Consider the following 12,037-nt stretch of genomic DNA (forward strand, 5'->3'; position numbering starts at 1 on the left):
GAGACATTTATTGTTCACGTTAGCAGTATTATCAGACGCAGAGGGAGACGGATGATGGAGGAAACAGACAACTATAACTCCATTAACTATCCTTTTTATAGATACTCTGTGTTAACTGTGTCATCCACCTTATAAACCTTTCTGCTGTGTAAAGCACACCTTAGTTGAGCGTGTTGCTACACACACACACACACACACACACACTACACACACATATATGCTACACACACGCGCATATGCTACACACACACAAACACACACACATATATGCTACACACACACACACATATATATATGCTACACACACACATATATGCTACACACACATATATGCTACACCCACATATATATATGCTACACACACATATACATGCTACACACACACATATATATTGTGTATATATACATATATATATATATATATATATATAAACATGGTAAACACACACATATTTGCTACACACGTATATGCTACACACACATATATGCTACACCCACACAAATATGTGCTACACACACACATATGCTACACACACGTGTATGCTACACACACACACACGTATATGCTACACACACACACGTATATGCTTCACACACACGTATATATGCTACACACACACTTATATTCTACACACACACACATATATACATATATATATATATATATACATGGTACACACACACATATATGCTACACACACGTATATGCTACACACACACGTATATGCTACACACACAAATATATGCTACACACACATATGCTACACTCACACACGTATATGCTACACACACACGTATACGCTACACACACACGTATACGCTACACACACACACATATATGCTACACACACACTTATATGCTACACACACACTTATATGCTACACTCACACATAGATGCTACACTTACACACGTATATGCTACACACACACTTATATGCTACAAACACGTATATGCTACACACACACGTATATATGCTACACACACACTTATATGCTACACACACACTTATATGCTACACTCACACATAGATGCTACACATACACACATATATGCTACACACACACTTATATGCTACACACACGTATATGCTACACACACACGTATATGCTACACACACAAATATATGCTACACACACATATATATGCTACACACACACACACATATGCTACACACACACGTATATGCTACACACACGTATACGCTACACACACACACATATATATGCTACACACACACGTATATATGCTACACACACACTTATATGCTACACACACACTTATATGCTACACTCACACTTTCTGCTACACACACGTATATTCTACACACACACATAGATGCTACACATACACACGTATATGCTACACACACACATATATGCTACACACTCACGTATACGCTACATATACACATATATGCTACACACACACACACATATGCTACACGCACACATATGCTACACACACACATATATATGCTACACACACGTATATATGCTACACGCACACACATATATGCTACACTCACACATATATATGCTGCATACACACATATATATGCTACACACACACAAACTGTATATGCTACACACGTATATGCTAAACACACACATATATGCTTCACACACACATATATGCTACACACATGCAAATGCTACACACACATATATGCTACACACACGTATATGCTACACACACACATATATGCTACACACACATATATGCTACACCCACATATATATATGCTACACACACATATACATGCTACACACACACATATATATTGTGTATATATACATATATATATATATATATATATATATATATATATATATATATATATATATATATATATATATAAACATGGTAAACACACACATATTTGCTACACACGTATATGCTACACACACATATATGCTACACCCACACAAATATGTGCTACACACACACACATATGCTACACACACGTGTATGCTACACACACACACAAGTATATGCTACACACACACACGTATATGCTTCACACACACGTATATATGCTACACACACACACTTATATTCTACACACACACACATATATACATATATATATATATATATACATGGTACACACACACATATATGCTACACACACGTATATGCTACACACACACGTATATGCTACACACACAAATATATGCTACACACACATATGCTACACTCACACACGTATATGCTACACACACACGTATACGCTACACACACACGTATACGCTACACACACACACATATATGCTACACACACACTTATATGCTACACACACACTTATATGCTACACTCACACATAGATGCTACACCTACACACGTATATGCTACACACACACTTATATGCTACAAACACGTATATGCTACACACACACGTATATATGCTACACACACACTTATATGCTACACACACACTTATATGCTACACTCACACATAGATGCTACACATACACACATATATGCTACACACACACTTATATGCTACACACACGTATATGCTACACACACACACGTATATGCTACACACACAAATATATGCTACACACACATATATATGCTACACACACACACACATATGCTACACACACACGTATATGCTACACACACGTATACGCTACACTCACACACATATATATGCTACACACACACGTATATATGCTACACACACACTTATATGCTACACACACACTTATATGCTACACTCACACACTTTCTGCTACACACACGTATATTCTACACACACACATATATGCTACACCTACACACGTATATGCTACACACACACATATATGCTACACACTCACGTATACGCTACATATACACATATATGCTACACACACACACACATATGCTACACGCACACATATATATGCTACACACACGTATATATGCTACACGCACACACATATATGCTACACTCACACATATATATGCTGCATACACACATATATATGCTACACACACACAAACTGTATATGCTACACACGTATATGCTAAACACACACATATATGCTTCACACACACATATATGCTACACACATGCAAATGCTACACACACATATATGCTACACACACGTATATGCTACACACACATATATGCTACACACACACACATATATGCTACATGCACACACATATGCTACACAGGCACGTATATGCTTCCCACACACATATATGCTACACACACACATATATCTGTTACACACACATATATGCTATACACACGCGCATATGCTACACACACACACACACACACATATATGCTACACACACACACACATATATATATGCTACACGCACACATATATGCTACACACACATATATGCTACACCCACATATATATATGCTACACACACATATACATGCTACACACACACATATATATTGTGTATATATACATATATATATATATATATATATATATATATATAAACATGGTAAACACACACATATTTGCTACACACGTATATGCTACACACACATATATGCTACACCCACACAAATATGTGCTACACACACACACATATGCTACACACACGTGTATGCTACACACACACACAAGTATATGCTACACACACACACGTATATGCTTCACACACACGTATATATGCTACACACACACACTTATATTCTACACACACACACATATATACATATATATATATATATACATGGTACACACACACATATATGCTACACACACGTATATGCTACACACACACGTATATGCTACACACACAAATATATGCTACACACACATATGCTACACTCACACACGTATATGCTACACACACACGTATACGCTACACACACACGTATACGCTACACACACACACATATATGCTACACACACACTTATATGCTACACACACACTTATATGCTACACTCACACATAGATGCTACACCTACACACGTATATGCTACACACACACTTATATGCTACAAACACGTATATGCTACACACACACGTATATATGCTACACACACACTTATATGCTACACACACACTTATATGCTACACTCACACATAGATGCTACACATACACACGTATATGCTACACACACACTTATATGCTACACACACGTATATGCTACACACACACACGTATATGCTACACACACAAATATATGCTACACACACATATATATGCTACACACACACACACATATGCTACACACACACGTATATGCTACACACACGTATACGCTACACACACACACATATATATGCTACACACACACGTATATATGCTACACACACACTTATATGCTACACACACACTTATATGCTACACTCACACACTTTCTGCTACACACACGTATATTCTACACACACACATAGATGCTACACATACACACGTATATGCTACACACACACATATATGCTACACACTCACGTATACGCTACATATACACATATATGCTACACACACACACACATATGCTACACGCACACATATGCTACACACACACATATATATGCTACACACACGTATATATGCTACACGCACACACATATATGCTACACTCACACATATATATGCTGCATACACACATATATATGCTACACACACACAAACTGTATATGCTACACACGTATATGCTAAACACACACATATATGCTTCACACACACATATATGCTACACACATGCAAATGCTACACACACATATATGCTACACACACGTATATGCTACACACACGTATATGCTACACACACACACATATATGCTACATGCACACACATATGCTACACAGGCACGTATATGCTTCCCACACACATATATGCTACACACACACATATATCTGTTACACACACATATATGTTATACACATACATTTATGCTACACACACACACACACACACACACACACACACACACACACACACACACACACACACACACACACACACACACACACACACACACACACACACACACACACACACACACACACACACACACACACACTCTAAGATTGTATGCGACACAGTGTGACAGAAAGCTGGTGTGTTAGCGCACGTCATACACATAGACACACAAACAACACAACCATCCCTTCTTGGCACTCACACACACCTTTGCACAGCCAGATGTATTAGATATGAGATGTCACAGATGTATTAGATATGAGATGTCACACAGCAACATGGTCATGGCAGAAATGGCCTCCTAAGACCACTCATTTCTTTCAGCAATGTACTTTGTGTGCACGAGGCCCATAACACATTTTGCTTGATGATAAATTATAACAACAAATTATTGCCGATTAACGATAGTCTTGCCATTATTTTTATGAGACCAAATTAAACATTGATTTAATAATAGATAAAAATAAAACACGTATATCTTTTCAAATGCAATAAACTTGTGATTCTCGTGTATTTTGAAGTTGTAATTGAAATGAAAATGTTTAAATCTCCAAGTTAAATAAAAGTAGCGTGCAAGGATGGGAGGTGGAAGAAGTGTCAAAAGATGGAGCTAACTCTTTTAATGACATTCAGACTTTACTTCAATCAATAACGGAGCAGCATCTCCTCATCCGTGGCTCACTAGTGCAACAACAACGCCCGAAATGTGTCCCGTGAAAAACAGTCCGAAAGGAACTTTCTAATAACTTGGGTGAATAATATAACTCACTACACCGGTACTTTTTTGCGCTTCCATAGCGAGTCTACTGACAGATATAAGTAAGAACTTTACACTACTTTATATTAGAAATGGCAACAGCGGAGGATGAATGTCCCATAACAAGAAGATAGAGAAAAAGAAGAAGCTTATGGACTACGTTGTCGGCACGGACTATAATGGCGGATGCGCGCAAATTTTCAGGACATATGCAGATCCCAAATACACATCAGCAGGTACCAGAAGGTAAGAAAAGTTGGTTTTGCATTGATATTGCAAAACAAAACGCCAGATAATATGTCTGCTAATAGGTGCCATTTTGTGGTCATTGTCCACACACCATAATAATATCGTATGTTGAAGCACAGTACGTCTGACTATGGTAGCTGTAATGCTCCGACAATCCATCAAGCGGTGCGGCTTCATAGCTCACCAAAGTCGTACCAAAACATTTTGACAGATTTTTGAGCGCCGTGTGTAATGTTCTCTATTTTCAATGGAACATTTAAAGTGTTGGTGTTGTTTACTTGAGTCCTATTGCAGTATACACATATCTCTTATGTGTGACTGCCATCTACTGGTTACCATACTTGCCAACCCTCACGATTTTTCCGGGAGACTCCCGAATTTCAGGGCCCCTCCCGAAAATCTCCCGGGGCAACCATTCTTCCGAATTTCTCCTGGACAACAAAATTAGCGTCCTCTACAACCTGTCGACGCGTCCGCTTTTTCACCATACAAACAGCATGCCGGCCCATTCACATGTTGTATGCGGCTTCTGTATATACATGAAAGTGACTGCAAGACATACTTGATCAACAGCCATACAGGTCACACTGAGGGTGGCGGCATAAACAAGTGAAGTGAAGTGAATTATATTTATATAGCACTTTTCTCTAGTGACTCAAAGCGCTTTACATAGTGAAACCCAATATCTAAGTTACATTTTAAACCAGTGTGGGTGGTACTGGGAGCAGGTGGGTAAAGTATCTTGCCCAAGGACACAACGGCAGTGACTAGGATGGCGGAAGCTGGAATCGAACCTGGAACCCTCAAGTTGCTGGCACGGCCACTCTACCAACCGAGCTATACCGCCCCAACAACTTTAACACTGTTACAAATATGCGCCACACTGTGAACCCACACCAAACAAGAATGACAAACACATTTCGGGAGAACATCAGCACCGTAACACAACATAAACACAACAGAACAAATACCCAGAATCCCTTGCATCCCTAACTCTTCCGGGCTACAATATACACCCCCGCTACCACCAAACACCACCCCCCCCCCAACTACGCCCCCACCCAATTTCCCGAATTCGAAGGTCTCAAGGTTGGCAAGTATGCTGGTCACACTTATCATAACACCATGTACCAAATAAAGTAGCTTCGAGGTCGGTGAGCACAACCAGATTTATTCTGTACATTAGGCGCACCAGGTTATAAAGCGCACTGTTGCGGTTTGAGAAAATGAAAGGATTTTAAGTGCGCCTTATAGTCCGAAAAATACGATAATGAGGACAAGATGATTCCTCCCTTTCTTTTCATTCCGCCACGGTGCAAACGCACATGGCCGCTAAAAGCGCCGAATATCGTGAATGCTCTTGAAGCATTGCGCATCCACACCGGAAAACTTACTGACATTAATTTTCATTTATCGTTGGTTAATTGACTTGCAGTGTAAACAGTCAGCTGGAAAAAAATCAGATCTCAAAAATATCAGATTTTAGTCACTTATGTAGTCTAAGGCAATACATCACAAGCTAAATAAACTACTAATGGTATCACATCAACTGACTACATGAAAATATTTGCATAATTAAAGCTAAGTTTGGACCTAACTTTTTTTGGGCATAAGGAAAGTGCAGCACATGTCAAAGGTTGCAAAGACGATAATAAAAATGCGGTGGTGCACTTGGGGACACTTAAGTATTCCGGAGGTGCCAAGGCTGCCACATTATGCAGGTTAACAATCTGATTTCTTGCTCCTATCTGCCATGAACACAAAGCTCCGCCACCTGGTTGAGATTCAAGGTGGTCCCTGTTCATGTCAACAACACCCGCCCCAAATGTGCGCGGTAACCATGACGACTGAGTACTTGACAGCCACTTTGCGCACTGGGACGTGAGGAACCATCTTGAGATGTCAGTGTCACAACAGACAGGAGGTTGGACTGAGACACCTTCGAGCACGTGAAGGAAGGAGAGAGGAGGAAAGGGTGTTGTTTAAGAGAGCTGGAGGAGCACATCAGATCAAAGCAAGCCAGATAGTTGTGGTGCGCTGGAGAGGGCCAATAAAACAGAAGATGTCGATACAGAACAGAGAAATTCCTTTGCACTATCTTTGGATGTTCAGAGGGGAACCAAATCCTGTCGGTCCGTGGCCACAAATGCCCTCTAGGGACTGTGTGAAATGGCCCTTTTCTTCTGGGTTCTATTCAGGCCTGAAGCCCATCTCCATGACAAACAGTCACTTTGAAGCGGCTGGTGTCATCTCGGCCTTTTCTCTCACTCAACGCTGACCTTTTGATCCCGCCGTCTCATCTTTCTGTCGGCAGTCCTTCCATTTTTTTGTCAGTCTCACTTTTATCTTCAGCGCCATTCATTTGCCCCCCATATCGGTCTCTCTCGGAAAGAAGTGTTTGGGCTATTGAAGTGTTGTTTGTGAGGACTGTTCATTGCACACAAACACATCAAGGGACAAAGTGAGACTAACGGTGATTGTGGTGATTAACAACGGTCCAAAACAGTCAGCCATCTTGGTACATACGTACGGTAGTGGTCACATGGAAAAAGGTAAGACCGTCTGGAGGAAAGTTCTGTGGTCAGATGAAAGAAAAATTGAGCTGTTTGGCCACAATACCCAGCAATATGTTTGGAGGAGAAAAGGTGAGGCCTTTAATCCCAGGAACACTATACCTACCGTCAAGCATGGTGGTGGTAGTATTATGCTCTTGGCCTGTTTTGCTGCCAATGGAACTGGTGCTTTACAGAGAGTAAATGGGACAATGAAAAAGGAGGATTACCTCCAAATTCTTCAGGACTACCTAAAATCATCAGCCCGGAGGTTGGGTCTTGGGCGCAGTTGGGTGTTCCAACAGGACAATGACCCCTGACACACGTCAAAAGTGGCTAAATCAGGCTAGAATGAAGGTTTTAGAATGGCCTTCCCAATGTCCTGACTTAAACGTGTGGACAATGCTGAAGAAACAAGTCCATGTCAGAAAACCAACAAATTTAGCTGAACTGCACCAATTTTGTCAAGAGGAGTGGTCACAAATTCAAGCAGAAGCTTGCCAGAAGCTTGTGGATGGCTACCAAAAGCGCCTTATTGCAGTGAAACTTGCCAAGGGACATGTAACCAAATATTAACATTGCTGTATGTATACCTTTTGGTCACATTTCCAGTAGACCCATAATAAAATCACAAAAGAACCAAACTTCATGAATGTTTTTTGTGACCAACAAGTATGTGCTCCAATCACTCTATCACTAAAAAAAACCAAGAGTTGTAGAAATGATTGGAAACTCAAGAAAGCCATGACATTATGTTCTTTACAAGTGTATGTAAACTTTTGACCACGACTGCAACTACTTCAACACAGTTCAATGGGAAGCAACAGGAAGTCAACAGCCAATGAGGTGAAGCATCGTTACCTGGTTGAAGGTTTCCAGCCTCTCCTTAACTTCGGCGAGTGCGAGGTTCGGGATGCGAACTTTGACCTCAGGATTCTGTCTCTGAGCATGCAGACCATTTCCTACCACTCTGCCAGTGTAACTGTGAAGACAAAAGTTTATATATGTGATTTATATACAGGGGAACCACCACTTGAAGACTTAGACTTCCTTTTTATTGTCATTCAAATTTGAACATTACAGCACAAATAAGAACAAAATTTCGTTACATAAGCTCATGGTAGTGCAGGATAAAAAAGCTATAAGGTGCATATATAAATAAATAAATATACATAAATAATATATAAATATATATATACAATAAAAAAAATTACATAAATATATATAAATAAATAAATAGATTACTGTACAGATAAATATATTGCACTTTTTCCACATGCGTCCATGTTTATGGATGTATGTTATATTGTCTTTTTTATTCCAGCGAGTTAATCCATTTTGGGGGGAGTTGAGGGGATAATTTAATTATGATGCGTTGAAGAGTCTTACGGCTTGAGGGAAGAAGCTGTTACAGAACCTAGAGGTTCTGCTTCGGAGGCTGCGGAACCTCTTTCTAGAGTCCAGGGGATCTGCACCGATGTTCCCTCGAACTTTTCATGTGTGAGCAGACGCAAAACCTCCCCGAGCATTCAGGTGAGCGACATCAGACGTGCAGACTGTGGCCACACCTGCAGCACACCTGTCTCTGACCTGACATCACAATTTCAGTGTCTTATAATAATCAATTAGTTGGTGTAAAAAAAAGATGTCACAGTGAACCCTGTAAGATCTGCTCTGACTCGCTAACATGAATTAGCTCACAGCTGGAGATCGACATCACTTTGTTTTTCCAACCATGGGAAGAAAGACATTTGTGAAGCAATTCGAGCGTAGAGCTGTTCTTAGAAGTCCACTCTCCCAGGTAAATATTATTATTACATTATATTGTATTGCTTTATACAATATTTCTGTTTGTTTTTCCTTCTATAAGGAAAGGAAGCTCATCTTGTATTGGAGATGGTTTATAGGGTTAGGCGAAATCATACTTGCCAACCCTCCCGGATTTTCCGGGAGACTCCCGAAATTCAGGGCCCCTCCCGAAAACCTCCCGGGACAAATTTTCTCACAAAAATCTCCCGAAATTCAGGCGGAGCTGGAGGCCACGCCCCCTCCAGCTCCATGCGGACCTGAGTGACGTGTCGACAGCCTGTTTTCACATCCGCTTTCCCACAATATAAACAGCGTGCCTTCCCAATCACGTTATAATTGTTCTTGGTTTCTTATGTGGGTTTATTGTTAGGCAGTTTCATTAACGTCCTCCCAGCGCGGCAACAACACACAACAGCAGCAGTCACGTTTTCGTCTACCGTAAAGCAGTTCGTCTGCCGTAAACAGCAATGTTGTGACACTCTTAAACAGGACAATACTGCCATCTACTGTACATGCATATGTGACTATAACATCTAGGGCTTTTAGAGAGTGCAGTGCACAACTGCGCACACAACAAGGAGACTAAGCAGAATGCATCATCAGAGAGGGTGTTCAGCATGGTTAGAAATAGAGTGACAGAGAATAGAACAAGGATGGACAATTCAACCCTTAACTCAACAATGAGTAGATGAGTGTTATGTGTGTGTATATGTGTAAATAAATGAACACTGAAATTCAAGTATTTCTCTTATTTGTATATATATATATATATATATATATATATATATATATATATATATATATATATATATATATATATATATGTATGTGTGGGAAAAATCACAAGACTACTTCATCTCTACAGGCCTGTTTCATGAGGGGTTCCCTCAATCATCAGGAGATTTTAATGGAAGCATTCACATACCATGGTTTATATAGGGCACAGAGTGGGTAGGTACAGGCTGGCGTAGGGGTGTGGTGATTGGCTCATGTGTTACCTAGGAGGTGTTTCCGTCTGTGACGGCATGCTGATACAATTTCGCTGCGCTTGTTGAGGGATGACAGGTCTGGACGGTATATAATAAACAGTTTCTCTTTCAAGCATAGGTTGCATCTTTTATTACCACTATTGTAAGGTGTGCTGGATGCAAGAATTTGCAATGTTATTGAATATTCAACATTATTGTCTTTGAGGTCCCAAATGTGTTTGCTGAGTTCTGTGGTATTCCGCAGGTTTTGGTTCCTGAAAGAAGCCTTGTGATTGTTCCATCTGGTTTTAAACTCTCCCTATATTCCGCTCCAAATTGACATTTGTTGAGCACTGTACGACGATCAGAAATGGAAAAATTCAACATCGACTACTCCACGAAGAACATTCCCATACCCGCGCAGAATGACTACAGGCTAAGGCTCATAGAAAAGACGGAACACTTCCTAAGAAGGATGCGGTGGAAAGCACATTTTTTCCTCCACCCTGAAACAAAAGGAACGCAAAAGAAAACTTACGGATTCAAATCTACCAAGAACCCACCCACAGTTGAGGAACTAAAGGATTTTTTGGAGAACGACATGCTCAAAATGATACAATCAGTCAAATTCAAGCCAGTCCGCAACCCACTCCTCACCAAGCTGAAAAATGACAAGGAGCGCATCAAGAAAGTAAACAACCTCATCATAGCCGCCGATAAAACCACAAACTTCTACAGAATGGACATACCAGAACATAACACCTTACTGAACAGAAGCATCACCAAATCGTACAAAAAAGCACA

The 12,037-nt window shown here is 40.1% G+C and overlaps 1 protein-coding gene across 3 annotated transcripts in view; it reads right to left on the reverse strand.

Annotated features, from left to right (window-relative positions):
• Positions 1-12,037, reverse strand: part of gpc5c (glypican 5c) — a 348,645-nt gene that overhangs the window by 118,634 nt on the left and 217,974 nt on the right. For all 3 annotated transcript variants that reach the window (XM_061979656.2, XM_061979655.2, XM_061979657.2), the window contains one exon: positions 9,318-9,438. In XM_061979656.2, the coding sequence (XP_061835640.1) occupies positions 9,318-9,438 (121 nt within the window). The remainder of the gene's footprint in view (positions 1-9,317; positions 9,439-12,037) is intronic.

Source organism: Nerophis lumbriciformis, linkage group LG19, assembly GCF_033978685.3.
Source record: "Nerophis lumbriciformis linkage group LG19, RoL_Nlum_v2.1, whole genome shotgun sequence".
NCBI lineage: Eukaryota > Metazoa > Chordata > Actinopteri > Syngnathiformes > Syngnathidae > Nerophis > Nerophis lumbriciformis.